The sequence below is a fragment of the Naegleria gruberi genome, assembly GCF_000004985.1.
Source record: "Naegleria gruberi genomic scaffold NAEGRscaffold_23, whole genome shotgun sequence".
Classification (NCBI taxonomy): Eukaryota; Heterolobosea; class Eutetramitea; order Acrasida; family Naegleriidae; genus Naegleria; species Naegleria gruberi.
In genome coordinates, this window is record NW_003163304.1 from 309912 (window position 1) to 330441 (window position 20530).

The 20530-nt window shown below is 33.2% G+C and overlaps 8 protein-coding genes across 8 annotated transcripts; 4 read left to right on the forward strand and 4 right to left on the reverse strand.

Annotated features, from left to right (window-relative positions):
- Positions 1-450: 450 nt before the first annotated feature.
- NAEGRDRAFT_58006 (uncharacterized protein) lies at positions 451-2938 on the forward strand (the record flags this gene model as incomplete). The annotated part of the gene is made up of 3 exons (XM_002677304.1): positions 451-630; positions 905-1210; positions 1429-2938. The coding sequence occupies 3 exons, from the start codon at positions 451-453 to the stop codon at positions 2920-2922; spliced, it is 1980 nt and encodes a 659-aa protein (XP_002677350.1). The 3' UTR covers positions 2923-2938.
- Positions 2939-3421: 483 nt separating this feature from the next.
- On the forward strand, positions 3422-5164 carry NAEGRDRAFT_49011 (uncharacterized protein; the record flags this gene model as incomplete). Its single annotated transcript, XM_002677305.1, has 1 exon — positions 3422-5164. One exon carries the CDS (start codon positions 3422-3424, stop codon positions 5162-5164), a length of 1743 nt encoding a protein of 580 aa, XP_002677351.1.
- A 67-nt stretch (positions 5165-5231) lies between these two features.
- NAEGRDRAFT_67474 (uncharacterized protein) lies at positions 5232-6729 on the reverse strand (the record flags this gene model as incomplete). The annotated part of the gene is made up of 3 exons (XM_002677397.1): positions 5232-5288; positions 5407-6615; positions 6667-6729. 3 exons carry the CDS (start codon positions 6727-6729, stop codon positions 5232-5234), a joined length of 1329 nt encoding a protein of 442 aa, XP_002677443.1.
- Positions 6730-7118: 389 nt separating this feature from the next.
- On the reverse strand, positions 7119-9269 carry NAEGRDRAFT_67475 (uncharacterized protein; the record flags this gene model as incomplete). Its single annotated transcript, XM_002677398.1, has 1 exon — positions 7119-9269. The coding sequence occupies one exon, from the start codon at positions 9267-9269 to the stop codon at positions 7119-7121; it is 2151 nt and encodes a 716-aa protein (XP_002677444.1).
- Positions 9270-9558: 289 nt separating this feature from the next.
- NAEGRDRAFT_67476 (uncharacterized protein) lies at positions 9559-10548 on the forward strand (the record flags this gene model as incomplete). The annotated part of the gene is made up of 1 exon (XM_002677306.1): positions 9559-10548. The coding sequence occupies one exon, from the start codon at positions 9559-9561 to the stop codon at positions 10546-10548; it is 990 nt and encodes a 329-aa protein (XP_002677352.1).
- A 184-nt stretch (positions 10549-10732) lies between these two features.
- Positions 10733-11758, reverse strand: NAEGRDRAFT_49014 (uncharacterized protein; the record flags this gene model as incomplete). The annotated part of the gene is made up of 1 exon (XM_002677399.1): positions 10733-11758. One exon carries the CDS (start codon positions 11756-11758, stop codon positions 10733-10735), a length of 1026 nt encoding a protein of 341 aa, XP_002677445.1.
- Positions 11759-13158: 1400 nt separating this feature from the next.
- NAEGRDRAFT_33522 (uncharacterized protein) lies at positions 13159-13644 on the reverse strand (the record flags this gene model as incomplete). The annotated part of the gene is made up of 1 exon (XM_002677400.1): positions 13159-13644. A coding segment is annotated over one exon (486 nt), but the record flags the coding sequence as incomplete, so codon positions are not given.
- Positions 13645-17497: 3853 nt separating this feature from the next.
- NAEGRDRAFT_67478 (uncharacterized protein) lies at positions 17498-20192 on the forward strand (the record flags this gene model as incomplete). The annotated part of the gene is made up of 4 exons (XM_002677307.1): positions 17498-18339; positions 18367-18761; positions 18806-19924; positions 19972-20192. The coding sequence occupies 4 exons, from the start codon at positions 17498-17500 to the stop codon at positions 20190-20192; spliced, it is 2577 nt and encodes an 858-aa protein (XP_002677353.1).
- Positions 20193-20530: the final 338 nt, after the last annotated feature.

The following is a 20530-nucleotide window of genomic DNA, read 5'->3' on the forward strand; positions in this document are numbered from 1 at the left end:
GATGCAAGGGATTCTCCATCTTTTGATTATTTACCTATAATTGATGGAGCAGTTGAATTCATTAAAAGAAAACTCAATGAGGGATCTTCTGTGATCGTTCATTGCAATGCTGGAGTTTCCAGGAGTGCTACAATTGTGGTTGCATTCCTGATGAAAGTAGCCAAAATACCACTAGAGCAGGCTATTAGAATGGTTAGGGAGAAGAGGAAATGTATTGATATCTCAAATTTCAAATCTCAATTAGTTCAATATGAAAATCAATTAAAGTTACTTGGAATGTAATGATCTATTATCTCAAAGCAAGATGATTATCTTCCATTGCTAAAATTTTGAACAACTTATCGAGATGTTGAATTTCATGGTTCATGTGTATTTACAACAAGATGAAAGGGTGACACGGATTTTTGATTGTTTTATGGTGTTGGAAGAATTATCCAACAAGACAAAAAAATGGAACTTAAAGATGGTTACTTTCCTTCTTCCAATGGTTCCGATTTTACATCATTAGCAAAGTTGCAACGTTTTTCACCCATTTCTGTCTCATTCAATGTATTAATTTGCTTTGATTCAAAATATGAGACCGAAGTGAGTGTAAAGAAACATCAACTATCCGATGAAACAAATTTACTGGTAAGTATTAATCCACACCAAAATAATTTATTATTGATTGACTAATTTATTATTATATTATTGAAAATAGGTAGAAACTCTTTCATCCAATCACCATTTAAAAAATTGTGAATATTTACTGCCAATCTATGAGTGCATTCCAGATGATGTTGATTCATATTTTACTATTTCTCCCTATTGTAAAGAAGGTGATCTAGAAGAATGGATTCGTAGGAATGAATTTTCTCTGCAAAAACCCATTCCTCCCGAAACTATTCTTCTCATCCTCTATCAGGTTGGCATTGGTATTGATACGCTCCACCACTCAAATATTATTCACAGAGATTTGAAATTGAAAAACATTTTCGTTAGGGAGTATGATCCAAACACAGGATATATCAAAATAATGATTGGAGACTTTGGTGATGCCAAACAAATGGAAAAGAGTTACTATGAATCGTCTGGTACCAAAACTTTTAATGATTCACCTCCAGAAATAATAGACCAATGGAAGCAAAACAAGAAGGATGTTAAGTGGACAAAGAAAGCCGACTTATGGGGCATTGGTTGTGTGTTGTTTAGGTTATTGACATTTGATTTGGTATGTTGAGAATAGTTGTTTCATTAACACAGAAAAGACTTCTCCACTTCATGATATTATTTTCGATGATGCTAATGACAATTGGATTGTAAATCTTTGTAACAGATTTGTATGTAGTTTTAATAATCAATTATTTCAAAATAATCATTGACAAGTAGCAACTCGATGACTTGTTTGTGAAATTACTATACTACACCTTACAACCAATCTACTCACAGAGAGGAGGATCTGCTAGTTTTTTGGAAAGGGTATTATTGGTTTTAACCCAAAAAGGTTGTCATATACGTGATGAAAAAAGTGGGCTGATTAATGGTATTAGCAAAGCATTTAACGAAAATACAACTGAATTGATAAAGCAACAAACTCTCGATATTAGCACTTTCATGGGAATGAGAGAGGACTATTTGAGAAAATTGGCAATATCAATCATAGACAATGATTTGGAAATATTAGAAGAAGTTCCTCATGCATTGGAAAAAGGAGATTCTTTTTACCAACAGAAACTAATTATTATGCTTACTACTAATGATTTGAAAGATGAGAAAGGGATGGAAGATATTTTTGAAAAATCAATTCAATTATTTCCAAAATGTATTTATCTATCCAAATTATCATGTTCCCTTTTCTTCATGCTTGAAAAATATGAAAAATCATTATTATATATTGAGAAAGTAACATGTAATTCTGTTTTTAAACTAAATTATGAAGACTGGATTACCTGCTATGACATGAAATCAAATATTTATGCTATTCAGGAAAAATGGGATGAAGCATTATCGATTGCAGAATTTATTCTTTTGGAATTGGCAGTTAGGAAAAGTAATTGTATTCCAAAGCACGTTATTGCTTTAAATAGAGCTGAATTGTATTTTAATAAGAAAGATTATGACCAATGTATTGAATCATGTACATTTGTAATTGACACATTTGAGAACCTTCATTCTGTAGAGGATGAGAAAAATGCCCACCTTGTAGCATATACTTTGGCTGCTAAAGCATATGGAGAAAAAGGAGATCAGTATAATTGCTTTAGATTCATCCAGGTAGCTCATTCTACTAATGAAAGAGACTGCACAATTCTAATTATCAGAGCACAGTTATATATCAAGTTCAATCAGATTGAGTCTGCACTCGATAGTATTTTGAAAGCAATATCTATACAACCTCAAACAAGGGAATACTACGAGCTTGCTTTAACTGTGTTTAAAATGTGCAAAAATGTAAACATGACCACTTTATGTTCTGAACTGATTACCAAATTGGATAATAGAAAAGAGATTACCAACTCAGACCTGAGTTTATTACTTAAATTAGAAACAAAATCTACTATTGAAACCATCAAACAAGATTCCTCTCATAATACTGTTTCACCTCTAAATGCTATTGTAAAAACCAAAATCACTTTGAGCACTCTACGTGGAACCACTGTTAAGGTGGAATGCACTGACATTGAAGGTATCATCAAAGAATGCAGACATAAATTATTGAACGATAAGTTGGAAATAATTGTAAACATGAAAGAAAAGACTAGAATTGACTATATCGAAGATTTGGACCCCTCAATTAATTACACAATTTTAACAGTTGAAGAATTCAAGGATTTAGACGCGAAACAACCTCCTTCCAACACAAATTCAATCCTATTATCCTCCATGGCAGCTCTTTCTTTCCTTGCTGCCGCAACCTCCTATTTATTCATTGTAAGGAAATAAAAAAAAATGTCATTGCTCCTCTCGTCATATTCTCGCTTCCAAAATGTTGAGATGATTGGTGCTGGGTCTGGTGGGACTGTTTTCCGTGCTTTTGATCAAGAAATTGGAAAACAAGTGGCCATCAAAGTGACTAAAAGTATTCAAGAAATGAAAATTGTAAGTAAATTCTTGTTACATTGTAATCAATGGACAATAATTTAATATATTATATTAATAGTATAATTATATTAAAACAAACAATATTCAAAATAATTACCTGGTTGAAATTTATGATCATTTACAGAGTGGTGACGATGACTCTATTATTGTGATGGAGTATTTTCGAGAGGGAAATTTAGAAAATTGGTTGAAACAAAGAAAGAAACCTCTCAGTTGGCTCTTAATTTATAGTATCCTATTGCAATTAACATTCGGAATACACTACTTGCATTCCAATAAGATTTTTCATAGAGATTTAAAGTTGAGTAATATTTTGGTGGTGGAGGAGGTTTGTGAACACATGGTGAGAGTAAAGATTGCAGATTTGGGATTATCGAAAATAGTGGATCATGATACAATCAAGCACTCCAAGGTTGGAACTCACTATTATCTTCCACCAGAAGTCAGACAACAAACCACTGAAGAAATTATACCAGAGAAAATTGATATTTGGAGTTTTGGAATTCTGGTTTTCAGATTATTGTCCAGAGATTTTACGTATGATGTGGCCAGCAAGTTGGTCAATAGTAAGGAGAAGGATTTTTGTGAGGATGTACTGATGAAGATGATTCAGAATAATGAAAATGTTGATTGTGGGGTTGTGACTAATTTTGTAACATTTCTCACACCAACACTCAAATTGAAACCAAGCGAAAGGTATAATTCACTGGATTTATTCGATTTATGTTTCAATATTCCAAATAATGAGTCGTATGTCGATCAAGATACTATTGACCTACTTGTTGATTGTAGAGTTGATCCTTTGATAATTGGAATTTGTTACTTTTCTCTCAAACAGACAGAAAAATCAATTCACTATCTCGAAAAAGTATTAGAGAACAAAACAGAAAATAACAATAGTGCAGAGAAGGGCTTTGCATGTGCAATCATGGCCTTTATAACACTGTTCAATGGTAAAAACAGAACCATTGTTAATTCAGAGAAAGAATACAAAGTCAATCCTGACTTTTTGAGATATATTGAATATGTGGAGAAATATTCAATTACTTTCAAGCTGTATCATTTGTTAAAATCAAAGCAATATTTTATGAGCCAGCATTATGAAAAATCTATAGAACATGCAGACCAATGTATAGAACATATTGGCTCTGCCTCTAGTTTGAAAGCTTGTTGCTTGCATGGTTTAGGTTATTATGATAAAGCACTTGAGGTTATGAAGAAAATCAACCCAAAAACTGAAATGGATTACAGAAACATGTCATATATTTATTTGGTTGAATATCAAAATTATGAGGAGGCTTTAAAGTGTGCAAATAGTGCACTAGAACTCAATCCAGGAGTTCCTGATTTTTATTTACTGAAAGTATGCTGCCTCGCAAGTGCTGCTCCAAGTGAGGCTCTTACTTGTTTGAAGAATGCTCGAAAATTAATTGGAAAAGTAGGTGTATATTACTATCACAAGGGGAGAATCTATTTGAATATGGGGAGATTGGAAATGGCTCTTTCTAAATTAAATAAGGCCCAAGAATTAGGTGAGGAGAGTATGAATTTGATTGCAGTTTTGGAAATGGCATTGGGTAGATTACCTGAAGCTCTTATTTCAATCAATAGATATTTAGAAAAGTATCCAAATAATATTACAGCCCATAACAACAAGTTCAAGATATTAATCATGCAAAATTTGACAGAGGAGGCGAAAATTGAGCTAGAATTAATTGAACATCTCAAACGTCTCAACATCAAAACTGAAAAAACCATCAAACAACAATTGTATTTTGAAAATGACAAACCTCCCATCTCAAACATCTCAAACACGAATATTAAGGAGTGTTATTTTGTTTCCAAAAACCATACCTTCAAAAGAAAGATTAAATTTAACTCTGTGGAAGATCTTTTGAAGCAATGCAGAAAAGAATTTCAAGACGAAACAATCACCACTTTTATTGACGAAAATTCACAAGTATGTGATTTAAAATTTGGAACTTTTATACATGGAAAAACCTATACTGTTACTGGTGATTTGTATATGGAACAAACTTCATATATGAGCTCGCTAATGAATTATCTTTTCCAAAAACGGTAAACAACAAAGGCCAAAATTGAAATAGTGCCTACTATTACATATGGGCTTATTGAACTCGATTCAGCTACTACACTGTATGTTTCATCTTCAATAATTTCATCAAATGCTTGGCATTTGGTTGCTCCTAAATGAATGGAAATAATTTTACGTTTGAATAACTTGCTGGCTTTCTCCATTAAATTTTCCATAGAATCTGAACGAATACAATGAATATAAGGGTGTCCCTCTAATCTCAGCTTTACATCCTTTTCAATAAACTTTCCTACAACGGTTTCTCTGTTGGCATTCTTATCCATTTGTTGAATATTATTGGAAGCCTCCACTATATTACCCATTTCAAGTAGAATATTACTTCTTATTTCATTACTAAATTTGCAAGTGGGAATTTTCTGAAGATGATTATTGATTGATGAAAGAGCTTGGTCATATCTTTTCAATTTTTGATAACATTGAGCTAGTAGTAAATCAATTTTGTTTTGAGGTATCTTAACCATCAAGAATTCCTCCAAAGCTTGCTCATAACTACCAATAGCTCTATAAGTTTTTCCTTTCAAATAGTGGCATCTTGATTTGTCAAATTCTCTTTCAGATTCCTTCAGTACAGTATCGTAAATATCCAAAGCTTCTCCAAATCTTTTCAAGTGAGCGAGTGTCTTCCCCTTCCCCAATAAAATATTAAAATAATTTTTGTGAATTCTTAAATTGTAATTATCCAATGCAAAATTAAAATCTTCAAGTGCATTTGCAAATTCTCGAGTCTTATACCTACACTGTCCTCTATTGATATATACAGTATCTTCATCCAATCCATCACGAATAATAGAATTGATATCTAATATTGCTTCAGAATATTGCTTACTCATTGCCTTGTAGGAACTCAATAGTATTCTTGGTCTCCTTTCACAAGGCTTTAATTGTGTAACTCTCTTGAGATATGCTAATACCTTTGCTGTGAATCCAGAATTGACAACTTGAATTTGACCACTAAGGAAATATACCAAATACCCTCCATTTTTCAAGTGTATGTCTATTAATCGAATAATATCAGGTTCAAAACTTGATGCCAATTGTTCTGCGTCTATTTCTGGATTTTCAGCTGCATTGAAAACTTTGAAAAGCATTGAATATAAAATCATTAAATCAAATATATCACCCTCTCCCAAAAACATTCTCAATTCTCTATTATTGATTACATTGTAAAATATCAAATCTTCTCTACCAACAGGAATTGAAACGTTCTCTCCACTCTCTGGGTGCAAGAATGCAATAACATTTAATTGTCTACAAATATCCTCAAAAAGTATAGAACTATTCACTCTCAAAGATGGTTCAGGTTGAAGAGTTCCTTGTAAAATAATAATGAAAAAATTATCTTGTAGAGGTGTCAGCTTTTCTCTAATGATTTTCAACCATAATCTTTCATCCTCATCAATAGGAATAAAATTGGTTGACTGTATAATGAAAAGGTTATACACAAATTGATCCAACTATTGAAAACCTACCAATTTCAATAATTTCATGAGTATTAAACCGACACACCACACGTCAACCTTCATCAATTGCATCTCTCTAGTCTCCTCATCATTCGTCATATGTAAGAGACCCTCCACTTCCTTTGGCTTGATTTGTGAAAATTCTTCAATGGCCAACAAATGACTTTTAATATTTTCTCTCTCGTCCAAAGTGTCAAATTCTAACGAATCAATCAAAGGAATTCCTTCCTCCTTTTTAATAATTAATTTTAACAAATTCAAGTGTGCCTTTCCAACATTATGATGGTATTTATGTAAAAATAGAATTAATTTATAAATTAAATGGATGATGGTGATAGGATCATGATTGTTCTCTTTGGCAGTGTTGATAAATTCCTCCAATGTAAATCTTTTCATTTTTTTCAATAAAACAATTTCGCATAGAAATATTAGATTGCAAGGTTTTCTTCATATTGTAAAGTTTATTTCTCTGATTCAAGGAAGGAATTGATGATATCAGTAAACTGAGAAGGAAATTCTCGTCTCTTTGCAAGTAATTCCAATGTTTCAGGTATTATTTTCTCATGCAATAAATCTAGACTTGGTCCATTAGAAGATTTCACTGTAAAGCACAATTTGGCATTGTATCCTTTTTCATTAATACATTGTCCAAACAATTGTCGTAATTGGTAGAAATACGTATAATCACAATCCATAAAAGTCATTGAAACTCTGTCAATAATAAATATGGTTTGCAATCTCTTTTCAGTTATTTCAATAATTTTGCTTTCTTTTCTAGTACCATCGATAGTGATTGAAACTTTGATTTTCTTTCCTGGTCTTTGTAACAATTCAATAAGTGACTTATTAGACATTTCTTCATAATCTTTGATAAATATTGAGCAAGCACCGAACCAATTCTTAATGGCCTCTTGTTGTATTTCAGGATGTGATGTAAGGATATCCATATTAATCCATCTTATAGCCTTTGGTGCATATTTTACAATCTCTAAAGCATAATCCTTATTGCTAGATATAAACTTTGACACTTTTTGGAGACTTGTAAAAGGATCTTTTTTAAGAATTGCGATAATAATGTCCATTGAGTGTATGTACTCTTTAGGAATTGTGCTAATATTGTCTCCTCCTTTGATGGAAGCAAGAACCATTTCTTTATCAATCTCAATACTACTATCAATTTCTGAAATGCTGAAACCTCTCCTCAAACAGTCTAAAATCAGCTCTCTATCGATTCCAATGATATCCTTATATTCCTTTTTAAAAAGATACTTGAGAATGGATGGATTGACTCTTAGAGCCTCTTTAAGGAATTCCTTATCATGTCTCAATGACTCATCCAATATCTTGAATAATTTTCTTTCCTGACGGCAATATTTCAACAGCCCTCTATTCTTCAAGAATTCACTGTCAACTTTGAGAGAAATATTCTTGGATATGAATTCAGTGTCTATGGTAGTACTAACTTCTATTAACTTGCAGAATAAGTCGAAACTATTGAAAAAGCGATCATCCAAACATGCACAAATATCATCACTTTCTACATCATGGCACAGGTACGATATGTCATAATCACGGGTTGTGCACGCCTTTACAATTTCCCAAGGCACAAATCCTATTTTTCCCTCAGCTTCTCCTTGATCCCAAGGGTAATCTGTATACTTTGAATTGGAAACCTTCGCTTTTTTTAATCCAATAATGTCAATGAGATTGCATGCTACTAAATATTCATCATCAAATCCCAAATATCCCACCATTTGTTGTAATTGCAACACTAAAATTCCCTTATCACCTGGAACAAGGGAAACCCAATAATCACTTCTATAATTACAATTTTCAAAACTTGGATATGATAAACCTCCATAAAAAGAGCATAACAATTCCTTCTCCTTCCTTTGGAAACGGATAATATTTCCATTATTAGAAACTAGGAGAAATCTATTTGAGGATGTTGTGATTTTACACAGCTTCATATTGTCCATCTCAATAAACTCTACACAATTTGATATCTTTTCTCTGGTAATTTGAATTTCCTTTACCTCCTCATCTTGTTCATCTTTATCATCTTGGTCATTTTCTTCATCCTCTCCTTCATCTTCTTGATCATCTTCTTCATCTTCCTCTTCCTCTTCATCTTCTTCTTCTTCATCGTCATGTTCCTCTTCGTTTTGCTCTGTTTCATCATCTCCATCATTTTCATCTTTCCCTTGCTCATCTGTGACCATCATTGCATTCACTTCCTCATCCATTTTCAATACCTTCAACAATCTTAACCAATATGCCAATGAATGATATTCATTCTCTGGATTACACTCTACAGACCAAGTCCATGTCAATTTTCCTGAACAAATCTTGTTATTCCATAGAGTATCAACCCACTCCTTCAGCAAAAGTATGATCTTCTCACGGGAAAAGTACAAATCGTGCCAATCTTTACACACCACAGCAAGTGATGGCAAATCCTTTGGTGAACAAAACTTGAATATATGACCCAATACAAATGGATCATATCGACAAACGAGAATATTTAGAGGTTTCTCCAATAATTGATTGGATTTTTGCTTTTTTGATGATGACAACGAGAGAGAGTTATCTTCCGAAGAGGTTCGCTTCATTTGGTGTTGGGAATTAGTAGACAAAATCTATGCTTTTTTTTATCAAAACTTTCAAAGTGAACAAACAGCTCTCAATGTTGGTGGTTGTGACTAGAAAGAACATTTTAAAAATCCAAAGAAAATTGGAAAATGTGGAAAGGTTGTTTGTTACCTTACTCCATGACGGCAAAGCCAAATGACAAAGGCCAATTGGTCAAGTTTACAAATTTCAATTTTTTTTTGAAAAATTATTAAAAAAAATATTTTGATATTTTTAACGGTTTTTACAGTAATCGACTTTTTTCAAAAGATGGAAAGAAGAGTGAATGCACTACACAATGATGACTATGAAGAGGTCAACCAAAAAGGATACGGAAGTGATCAGAGTTTTGATCCTGATGAAGATAAAACAACTTCCAACAAGCAAGAAGAAGAAGAACAATTAATTACCAACAATCCATCATCATCCACCACAGATAATAAGAACACAACTGTTGTTGTTGCTGAAGAATCTGCAACGAACGGAAAGCCAAAGAGACAAAGAAAAAAGAAGAATCCTGCTAAGAAGACTTCTAATAATCAACAACAATCAACAAACAATGAAGATGAAGATGACATTCAATATGTAGAAGTGGAGGAGAATGCAGTTGAAGTTATCAGTACAACGGAAGGAACACAAGTCAAAAAGAAGAAGAAAAAGAAGAAGCCAACTCCTCCAACAACTAGTAGCGACAATAACACATCAGCAGATAATTCTTCATCCAATACTAATCCTAAACCAGTAACAACAACAGGTAACCAACAAAGTACTGCTGATAAGAAGAAGAATAATGGAAAGAATCAACAACAACGTGTCTTGTTTGTGAAAGTTAACAACAACAATAATCAACAAGCTACTCCAAGTGAACAACAATCAAGTAGTGCCAATGTTAATGATGCAACCAGTACTTCCAAAGAGGAATCTAGAAAGCCAAAGACCACTTCTCAATCAGCAGCCACTACAGGCAAAAAGGTAAAGAAAGATGCTCCTAAACAACCACCACAACAAAAGGCACCAGTTTCCACTGGACCTAAGAGATACTCTCAACAAGATTATTCTACTGGAAGCCAATCACCAACTCTTTACAATAATTACAATCCTTATCGTAATAATAGTGGAAAGAAATCTTTCAATACACCATCAGGAAATACTGAAAGAATTAACAGCTTTAAATTAGATGCTAATGCTAAGTCCTTTGTTCCTCCACCTTCCTTTACTCCAATTATTATTGAATCTCCAAAACAAGAGAATCAAACCTAAATGGTTTCTGTATTACTAACATTAGTAATTCTGGAAAATACCTAATATTTTCCTTACAGAAATTTTGGATAGTTGAAGGAAATATTCAATTGACCTATCATCCTGTTGGATATTTTATTGAGCGATGACTATGAACCAAAAAATACGGAGAACTAATGCATTTCTTTCAATTTTAGCAGTCAAGTCAACTTAACAAACTTTCAGCCATCTCTACACCATTTAAAATACGTTTAAATGGTTCCACACAAAGTCCTGGTCTCTCATCTTTATCAGTAAACAAGTTATGATTGAGATGGTCAATTCTTTTTGTCAATGCATAATTACACATTATATCGACCAACATGCAAGGAGTTAGTTTTCTATTTAGTCCTAATACTTTCTGTACTCTACTCAAGTATTTCTCTTTGATGCTTTCTGACCATTCATTCACCTCATGATTCTGTGGATCACAATTTGAAATATCAAAATGGTAAAGTGTGATAATATTCTCTGGTTGGTTTTCAAAATATAGTACCAGCTCTGTATACTTTAAATCGTTGAAAAAATCATGTTCACAACAATACCTCAAACAGAAAGTATCTTGTCCATCCTCAATCCTGCCCTTAAATTTTACAGTAAGAAAAGCTTTCACAGTAGTCTTGGTTTTGTAATATTGTAAAGGTGATGATTCGATAATAGTGTTGTAGAGTGGAAGAGTTAAAGTGATGGGAATAGAGCATGTTGTCATAGTTTGGCAATAAGCTAGATTCTTAATTGTATACAAAGTTTGGAGATTGATTTTGCCCTCTTGATTGGATAGTAGTTGTATTGTTTTTGATCCAGCAGCTATACCTTTTTGATTGATTTCACTTGTTGCCCAACAGTAGAGACTTGAATTTGAGGGAGGCTCTACATTGGTGTATAGCTCAATGACTTGTTTGGCAATTTCTTGGTTGTCCCACGATAAATATGGGATAACACAATTTAAAAAGTCTGTCTTATCCACTAATTTATCTAATTCCTCCCTATTGATCATCCTTTCAGATAGTGTGTCAAATATAATCACATGTAAAAGTTTCCTGTTTTCATGTGCTACAGCAAATTCACGACAATTAGATCTAAAACTTGCTTCCACAATATTAAACTTGACAAATGACTCATTCACTGGAATCAATTGATCTATAAAAACTCCTATCACATTGATAGAAGCATTCATAATTTTTGTGGTCATTCTCAATATTTTGAATTTCTCCTCCCAATCGATAAACCAAGCCAAGATAAAAATTCCTCCTTTCCCATTCAGATTCGAATTCTATTTCTTGTTCTTTCAAAAACTTGGCAATCCTCAATGCATGATAACTTGGAAAATCACGAGAATTTACAATTTTTACAATTGATGAACAAGTTACATAGAAATTACACTGACAAGTAATATCCAAAAATCCAAATAAATTCTCCACAATCAATGGTTCCATCGGAAGTGTCTTTTGCTGTTTCGTACGTTTCTTATCAAATTTTGATTGAGAATTTTCATTCTTTCGTTTTTTCATTTTTTTTTAAATTTTAAAAAATTATTTTAGGCGGGAAACATGGATCTAAATAAGGTCAAAAAAATGCTTACACATTCTCTTCATAGATCTGCTTGTTTTCGCGGAGTGATGAAATCATCAGGTTATTCTTCTTCTTGTTTATTGATGAATGGATTCCGATCATCATCACCATCAGCAACAACAACATGTTTTAAAAACAATTTATTGAATAGTAGTACAACATTTGCCTCTCCGAAAGTTTCATCATTTAGTAGAGCCAATTTATTATATAAACCAATACAAAAGTCAGCAAGTAAATCATCATCAGCTGAGGAGGATGAAGAACCAAAGTTTTTACTTCATTTTGGTGGATTGACAATTCCTTTCGGAGAAAAGCCTGACAATATAGAGGTAGGTTTGGGTACCGAGTGTTAAATATTAATGTATTAATGGAATATTGTGTGGAATAATATTAGGATTTGAGAGATTTTGTTGCACAAGGTTTATCAATTAAAAAGAATAGAGATTGTATCAGATTTTTTGAAATTAATGAAGGAAAATTCAAGGAACAATTATCTGGACTTGTTAAAGTTAAAAAGGAAGTTACTGATATGAAGAATTTTAATGGAGTTTCATTACAAGCAGTGTTAAAAATTAGAGTTCATCCTTACTCATTCCTCCAACTTCAGGAACCATTTACTCTCTATCTTCATGATATGAAATCATCAGATGATCTTGCTACAGCTCTTCATACCTACACTAGAAAGTACAAGTACAGCTATGTGGATAAGATTTCAGCTCCAGCAGATCCTACAACTCCAACACCGGCAGCCCCAACCACAACAGAAGGTCAACAACCAGCAAGTGCTCAACCTAAACCTCCAACTAAGCAAGTTGATGTAAAGAAACAAACCATTCTCCAACTCATTGATGAGGGTAAGGATTTACAATTTGTTGTGAGGACCACTAGAAAAGCTCACATTTATAGAGCTACTCAATTTGGTACATGCTTAATGGTTTGTCTTTGCTTCTACTTGTTCGTTCTTTAAATGAAATTTTTAGTTGTTTATTTGATTTTTTTAGTGATTTTTTGATTTTTTAACTAAACCCAGTTGGTCTGTCTTCCTAAAGTATAAATGTCTTGAAGAGTGGATGTAAAGGTATTTTTTTGTTTGAGTTCTAGGTACTTCTTGTAGAGTCTTAATGCAGTTCTGGCATCCTCTATACTGTCGTGCGTATCTTGTTGAATATCTTGATTCAATAAATATTTACAAAGGAATCTCAAAGAAATCTTTCTTTGATTTGGTAATCTATATAATTCTACAGTGTCAATTATTTGTTCCTTAGGTACGAAAATGTTAATAATCTTAAAATCGTTTGGCAAGCCATGACCGATAAATTTAACCTTCTTCACATCAAGTAAATATCTCAACTTGAGGTAGGTATTCTTAATATCAGTAACATGGTGGGTATTAGACTTGTTATTAATATCCAAGTCTCCAGCCTTCAATCCAGAGAATCGTGTCATGTAATCTCCAATACGTTTCTCAGCAGTTGAAATGTAATCGTCAATGAGTATCTCCTCATTGAATGTAATAATACTGACTCTACCCAAACCAAAACGTTGTCCATCATCAATTTGATCTTCCTTTCTTGTTCTAACAAATTCAGCATCAATAGATACAATATCACCACTAAAGTTTACAATAGTTTTGAATTCGTCATTGTTGAATAGGGAGGTATTTTCAGAGATTGGATTTACAGGGTTTACAGTTGGTAGGACGTTCTGAATATCTTGTCTCACGTAGAAAAGTAATGCTGGTGTCTTCCAAGTTTGACTGTAGATAGTAACATCCTTTTCTTTCTGTGGACTGATGGAAAAATCGTTGAAGAGAACCCAATCATTTGCAATCTTGATGAGAGCTACACAGTGACCATCAAAATTCTTTGAGAGAGAAATATTTTCATTTTCTTCCTCACATTCATCTTCTTCATTTTCATTCTCATTTTCAATATTTTCGTAATCTTCCTTGTTGGCACTTTCAATAATTTTGGTTGTTTGAGTTTTTGGAGCAGTTGACTTTTCTTGGAATGGATGTTTAACTTGGATAATAACAGCAGCCAAATTATAGGTGATGGACATTGGAGGTTTTCTCTTCTGCTTGGTATAGACCTCGGCAGGTTGAATGTTGTGAATTGACTCTTGTAATTGCTTTTGCTTTTCGTCATTATAGATAAATGGCTCCCATTGATTCTTATCAGTACCGTGAATAATTGTAAAGTGGAGAGGTATGGTGGTATTTGTCAATTCATTTACAGTATGTTGTGTTCTTATCCATCTAATGTCTTCTTCTCTTGCTGGTACAGTGAAGTTGAAAATATTAGGCAATGTCAACAAGCTTCCAGAGCTATTGTTGAGATAATCTTTCAACATGACTTCAAAGTTGTCGTATGGATATTGTGGATTGACGCTCTTGAGCTTGTTATCAAAGTTAGTATCAACAGTTTTTTGAGTTTGAACTTCAGAACCAAAGAGAATGTCTACCATTGTTCTTTGTCTTCTCTTGTTTTGCTTCTTCAAGAGTTGAATGTTACTATTGTTGGTTGCTATAACTTGTTTCTTATTGTTTGGTGTGCTTCTCAAAAAATTGTAATTTGGTGAAGCAAAGATATATGGATAGGTCATGGAATAACTAAAGGTGGATGCTGATAAAAATTCCTTGTGAAGTTGTTTGATAATGTATGAGTGGAACTTTTGGATTGTTTCTATACAGGAAATTTTGCTACTCTTTTCATTCAAAAAGGTAAGTTCGAGATTTTGAATAGTTCTATACAAGTTGGTAGCTTCTACTGCCTTCTTTTCAGTCTTTTCTGCTTGTTCAATCATGGTGAACAGGAAGCCAAGTTCTGAGGCAATACAGTTAGTCTTCTCAGATAGATGGTTCATGAGGCACACTCTCAATTGGGGAACAATGTGGTAGAGCACTTGGACGTAGGCATTAAAGATGGATGCTATTTCTAGGCCATTTTCTAATCCAACAAATTTAGTGTCGTTATATTTTGAATAGTCAAATTCTTGGAAACGAAGTCTATTGTTGTGTTTAGCAACGTTCAAAGAGAACTCCTTTGGAATGACACGCAAAACTCTTGAAAGTTTCTTCTTTGATTTGACATTGTCTTGTGCAAAATCTTTAAATGTTCTTCTTTCTAAATAGCCATCAATGACACGTTTTAGACCTGGGTTAATACTGGTTCCATAACTAATTTTAGAGTTGGGAGGGTTCTTATATTGAAGATTTTCTAAAATTTGGGGATGTATCTCAAGTGGATGTTGTCCAACCATGTAGGAATAATTTGGCCAATCAGACAACAGGGATGATCCATCATTTGTAACTTCTTCATCGTCAACGAGTTTGTGTAAATTCAATGGCTTGAAATCGTCATCGAAAGAAGATTGGTTTTGTGTTGAATAAAAGTGAAGAGTATTGGATGTATCTGCAAATGTCAATACATTTCCTGTTGTGCTAATATCAAATGATTGAATACCATTAGAATTATCTTGGTCAAATATTTGATAGAGGTTACCATCAGAATTTTGGTATCTATGATCAAATGAAGCTTGTAAATCTTTGAATTGGAAATAACCTGTTTGAGATACCATCATTAAGAGTGAGTTGACTCTTGGATGGAATCCCAAAAATGTTGGATCAAGTTGGAAGTGAACTTGACCAAGCATTCTCAAAGTTCTAAGATCGTATGCTTTTACCATATTGTCAACACTTAGCTCACCATATCTATTGTTAAAACCACAAGTGACCAAGACATTATCTTTGATGGCAATATCATTAATGGTACCTGTGTGGACTTCAAAAGAGTGTTCACTCTTGAGTGTTCTTGGATCTCTCAAGGACAATTCTCCCAAAGTACCACCACAGCATACATATCTTCCTCCAGTTTTCATTACACAAATACCTTGATTGGTTTCTACTTGGAGACCCATCTTTTGAGCATTTAAATCAAAACTAAAGAGCTTGGTGAAATTACCTCCCATGATGAGAGAGTATTGTGATCTACTGCCAGATGATGAATTTCCTGGTGTGTGATCTGAATTGAATGCACATGACAATAATTGTTCACCAAATAGTTTAGAATCTTCATAGCTGTATCTGTATAGACCACCTCTTGTATGAACAGCAAAACCATTTGAACACAATGAATAAATTCTCTCCTTTTGAACGATCAATTGTTTGACATCGTAATTGGGTTCAAATGCTCTGAAGGAACAATACTTTTCCATGTTTGGATAATAGTAACCTGTGATTCTACCGTTTGATGATCCTGTCCAAATGCACTCATCATAATTGTCTGTTACAACAACACGATTATCGTCTGGAGTGTCTACAGATGGCAGTTGACACCAATCTCCACTATTTGATTGTCTAGTATTTGAATAAAAATCATCGTTTGAATATCCATAACCATAGTTTACCATTTGACGTTGATAATTCTGTTGTTGTTGATAATAATATGGAGATGATTGTTGCTTTCCTAGAGATGGTGATCGTTGTGGAGATCCACCACCTTGGTAATTATTCTTTCTTCCATTGTTTCCATATGAAGAACCTCTATAATTTGATTGTTGTGGTGAATATTGATTATAATACATAGTGTTATGTTGTTAATGATGAAATTCTATACAATAATATTCACAAATTAATAATGTATTCTAATGATGCAAAATATCTCTGATCCGACTGTTATTTCACTTTTTAGAGTTATTATTATTGTTGTTGTTGCTAGATGATGAATATTGATTATTAAATAATAATTAATTGATGATGATCGTGTGATGATCACCCGATGAAAAATTGCAACGAATCAATTGCACAATAAATAAGTTCTTTAGATCTCAAAGTTCATACTATCACCACATAGGTGTGTTAATATTTGAACAAGGAAACCTAGTAGTGGAAGAGAACACAACAAGAACGCGATCACTACTTGTGTTGTTGTTGCTTGTTGATCAACGTTGTGATGAATTTTTTATTGATTGAAAAGCTTGGAAATTTGATTTGGCGCCAAAAATCAAATCGTTAAAAAAAAAGACTTGAACAATTTCTTGTGTTCGATAATTATTGGAAAAGAAGGAGGAGCATATGCTATAATTTGTTATTATTGGAAAATAGCCTGTCAATTTGCCATTTAATTAAAGGTTTCCGATGTAGATTAATTCAAATGACATTATTTCAAATAAGGAGGATGTGTCTTTTCATCTCCATCATTGCTTATCATCATTAGGAAACAACAATCTCAGAAGAAAAAGAAAAAACTGAGCGAATTAGTGGTTTTAGTTAACAAGCTGAATATTTCTTCTACATTCCATCATCAATAATATTATTATTATTACATATAATAATCTATCATTGAAACATTAAACAACGATGAGCAAAAAGATAGTGCCCATTTTGAGTCTGTATGAGCCTACTATATCAGATTCCGATCAGGTGTTAGCTTCAGGTCGATCAGCTCGTTACCAAGGAAAACTCCAATTACATTCATCTACTGCATCCATCTACAAAACACCTTCATTAGCTCATATGACAACCACGGCTAGTATTAGATCTTCCGTAACTGATTTAGTCAAGTTCAATAGGCTCTCTCCTCATTTAAAACCTGAAGAGGAAGGGAAAGAGGAAAGAGTTTCCAAGTTTTTCTTATCAATCAAGTTTTTCCTGATTTTAATTATTTGTGGAATTGTAATTATGAGCTCTGTAGTTTTATCATCGACATGGATTGGAGCTTTATTGCCCTCAATCTGGGGGTTGAGTAATAGTGTAAAGGACAAACAAGTATTTGAGATAGTGAATAATATCAAAGAAACCATACAGGAGGTGCTGATCGTTTCTTCAGCAACAAAAAGTCAATTAGTTCATTCACTGAATTATACAGACAGAGCTTGGATAGAAAAGCACATGTATACCATCTACAAATCTGAGTTGGATTTTCACAAGGATTTAATGATTACAACATACATTGGAGATAATTTGGGAACTTGTTATGGAATAATAACATGGGATTCAAAAGTAGCCTTAGTGCACACCAACCTGAATGATCAGCAGTTATATTTTTGTGAGGATGTTGTAACATATGATTATTGTAAACGCAATTCAAAACCTGATATTACTTTAGGCAAATTTGAAATGTCAGAAATAGTTGAAACTGCAAACCTTTATGCAGGATTTCCAGCATTTACACTGAGCTATGCAGATCGTACAATGCCTCAGTATGTGTTTATTAGTTTGATTAATAGTTGGAAAAGAGCTGCTCCTGTGAATGGAACCAATTTTGACTATTATTTTGGATATGATATCAGTGTTGCAACCTTAACAACTCATGTTGAAAAGATTTTGGATCGTTCATATGGGGATAGATTTGCAATTGTAGAAACTGCTACTAATTACGTTATAGCAATGGATCACACAACACAATTTCTTTCTTGGGATTCGGATCGTTATACTCGAATGAGTATAAATTCAGTCCAAGACACACAAATGAAATACATCTTCTCACAGATTAGTGGTGACTACTCATCAATGAAGACTGTCAAATGTAATAATCAAGAGTATCTGTCTAAGGGTGGATATTTCATAGCTCTTCATCGTTACTGTACTGGAAATAACATTGATTGGATGATTGTCTATACAGGTTTGTTTTAATAGATTGAATTGAAAATAACACAAATTCTTCAGTTCCTGAATGGAATTTTACTGGAAGTTTTATTGTTGGCATGTTATCAGCTTTAACTGGAACAGTATTGATAATGATTGTAAGCGCAATTGTTGGAATTATTGTTTCATATAGAATTGTGAGACCATTCAATAACCTTATTGAACTATTTGAGAGTGTTTCTCATATGGATTTAGACAGATTGACCGTTTCGAAAACCTACTTTTCAGAAGTTGTTAAACTCCAGAAAAACTTTTTATTTATGGTGAATAGAATTAGAAGTTACAAAAGCTTCATTCCTCCTCACTTGATCAGCCAAATAGAGAATGGAGGAATGGAAATTCCCGAAGTTGAAGATCCAAGCACTTCACGGCAGCAAAGTGAGGGATATAATTCGAACAATTCTCTATCAAGTACTGGAAGTTTACGGAAAACTACTCTTGCGAAGAGTGGAAAGAAGAAGTATATTGCTTCAAAAACAATGTTCTCTCTACACTTGGAAATAAGGCAGGTTACAATCGTTACCATATTAATGGAAGGACTCAATGAAATGTTGAATGAAGCAAATGCTAAAGAGGTTGTGAATTTGTTGAGTGATGTATTTCTGGAGATTAGTACTGCCGTAAAACCAAAAGGAGGTCAACTAATTGGAACTGATAATGACATGTTTACCATTTCATTTAATGCTTCGACTGATCTTTCAAGGCATGAAGAAAAAGCTCTTTCAGCATCTCAATTATTGAGAGACAAGTTATCGAAGCTAAAATCAATCAAATGGAAAAATTTGGAATATTGGAAGAAACATAGTTTCTTTTTGGATAAAGTCGTTTTCAGAACAGCTATCCTTTGCCAACAATCTCAAACTGGAAATATTGGTACCTCTGACTCAAAAACTTTTACAATTATTGGAAGTTTCAAATATAATGCTGATGCTTTGCTTGAGGTTGCCCAACGTTTAGATTTGGATGTGGTTGTCACTGAAAGATTATACTCTCAATTTTCCCATTTGTACTATATGAGATTTGTAGACAGTGTCGACTTGGCAAACGACTCCATGTACACCTCACCAAAGTTTAAAGAGGATAATATCTATGTTGGGAATGTGTTTGAAGTTGGTGACTTGTGTGAAACAAAAGCAGATGGTAAGTTTTCTAATTTCATTTTAATTAATTGTTATTTCTGATTTTAGAATGGATGTACGAATTGGAGGAACAAGGAAAGAAAGAAAAATGGAAAATCTACAATAAGGCTTGTGATTTATTCTTTGAAATGGTACATACAGAAGCTATAGAGCTATTTGAAGAATTCCTTCATCAACACAACCAAACAGCTTCTACCATTGATAAACCAGCTCATCATCTTATCAACGTATGTAGATCACAAATGGAAGAAGAAGAAAAAAGAGAGTAATAGACTGGCTCAATTAATAACCAACACTGCCAATGGCTCGTTAAATTATAAAATACCTTACAGTGTATGTAGAGTTTTGGAAATTTAATAGATTCAAATTCAGATATTTGATAAGATGACCCTAAAGATGTCCCACACCACAATTAAAATTTGAAGTTTACTCAAACAATAGAAGAGCGATGGATTCAGTTTGAATCATCATACCGATGCCTGTGTGGTTAGTTGGGACTCTCAACTACAGCGCTGTTACGGAGATATCCTTGTTATGTATTTCACCACACACAAGATGAACCTTATCAGAGGTACCTTATCGACCCATGTAACACACCCAAAAAACA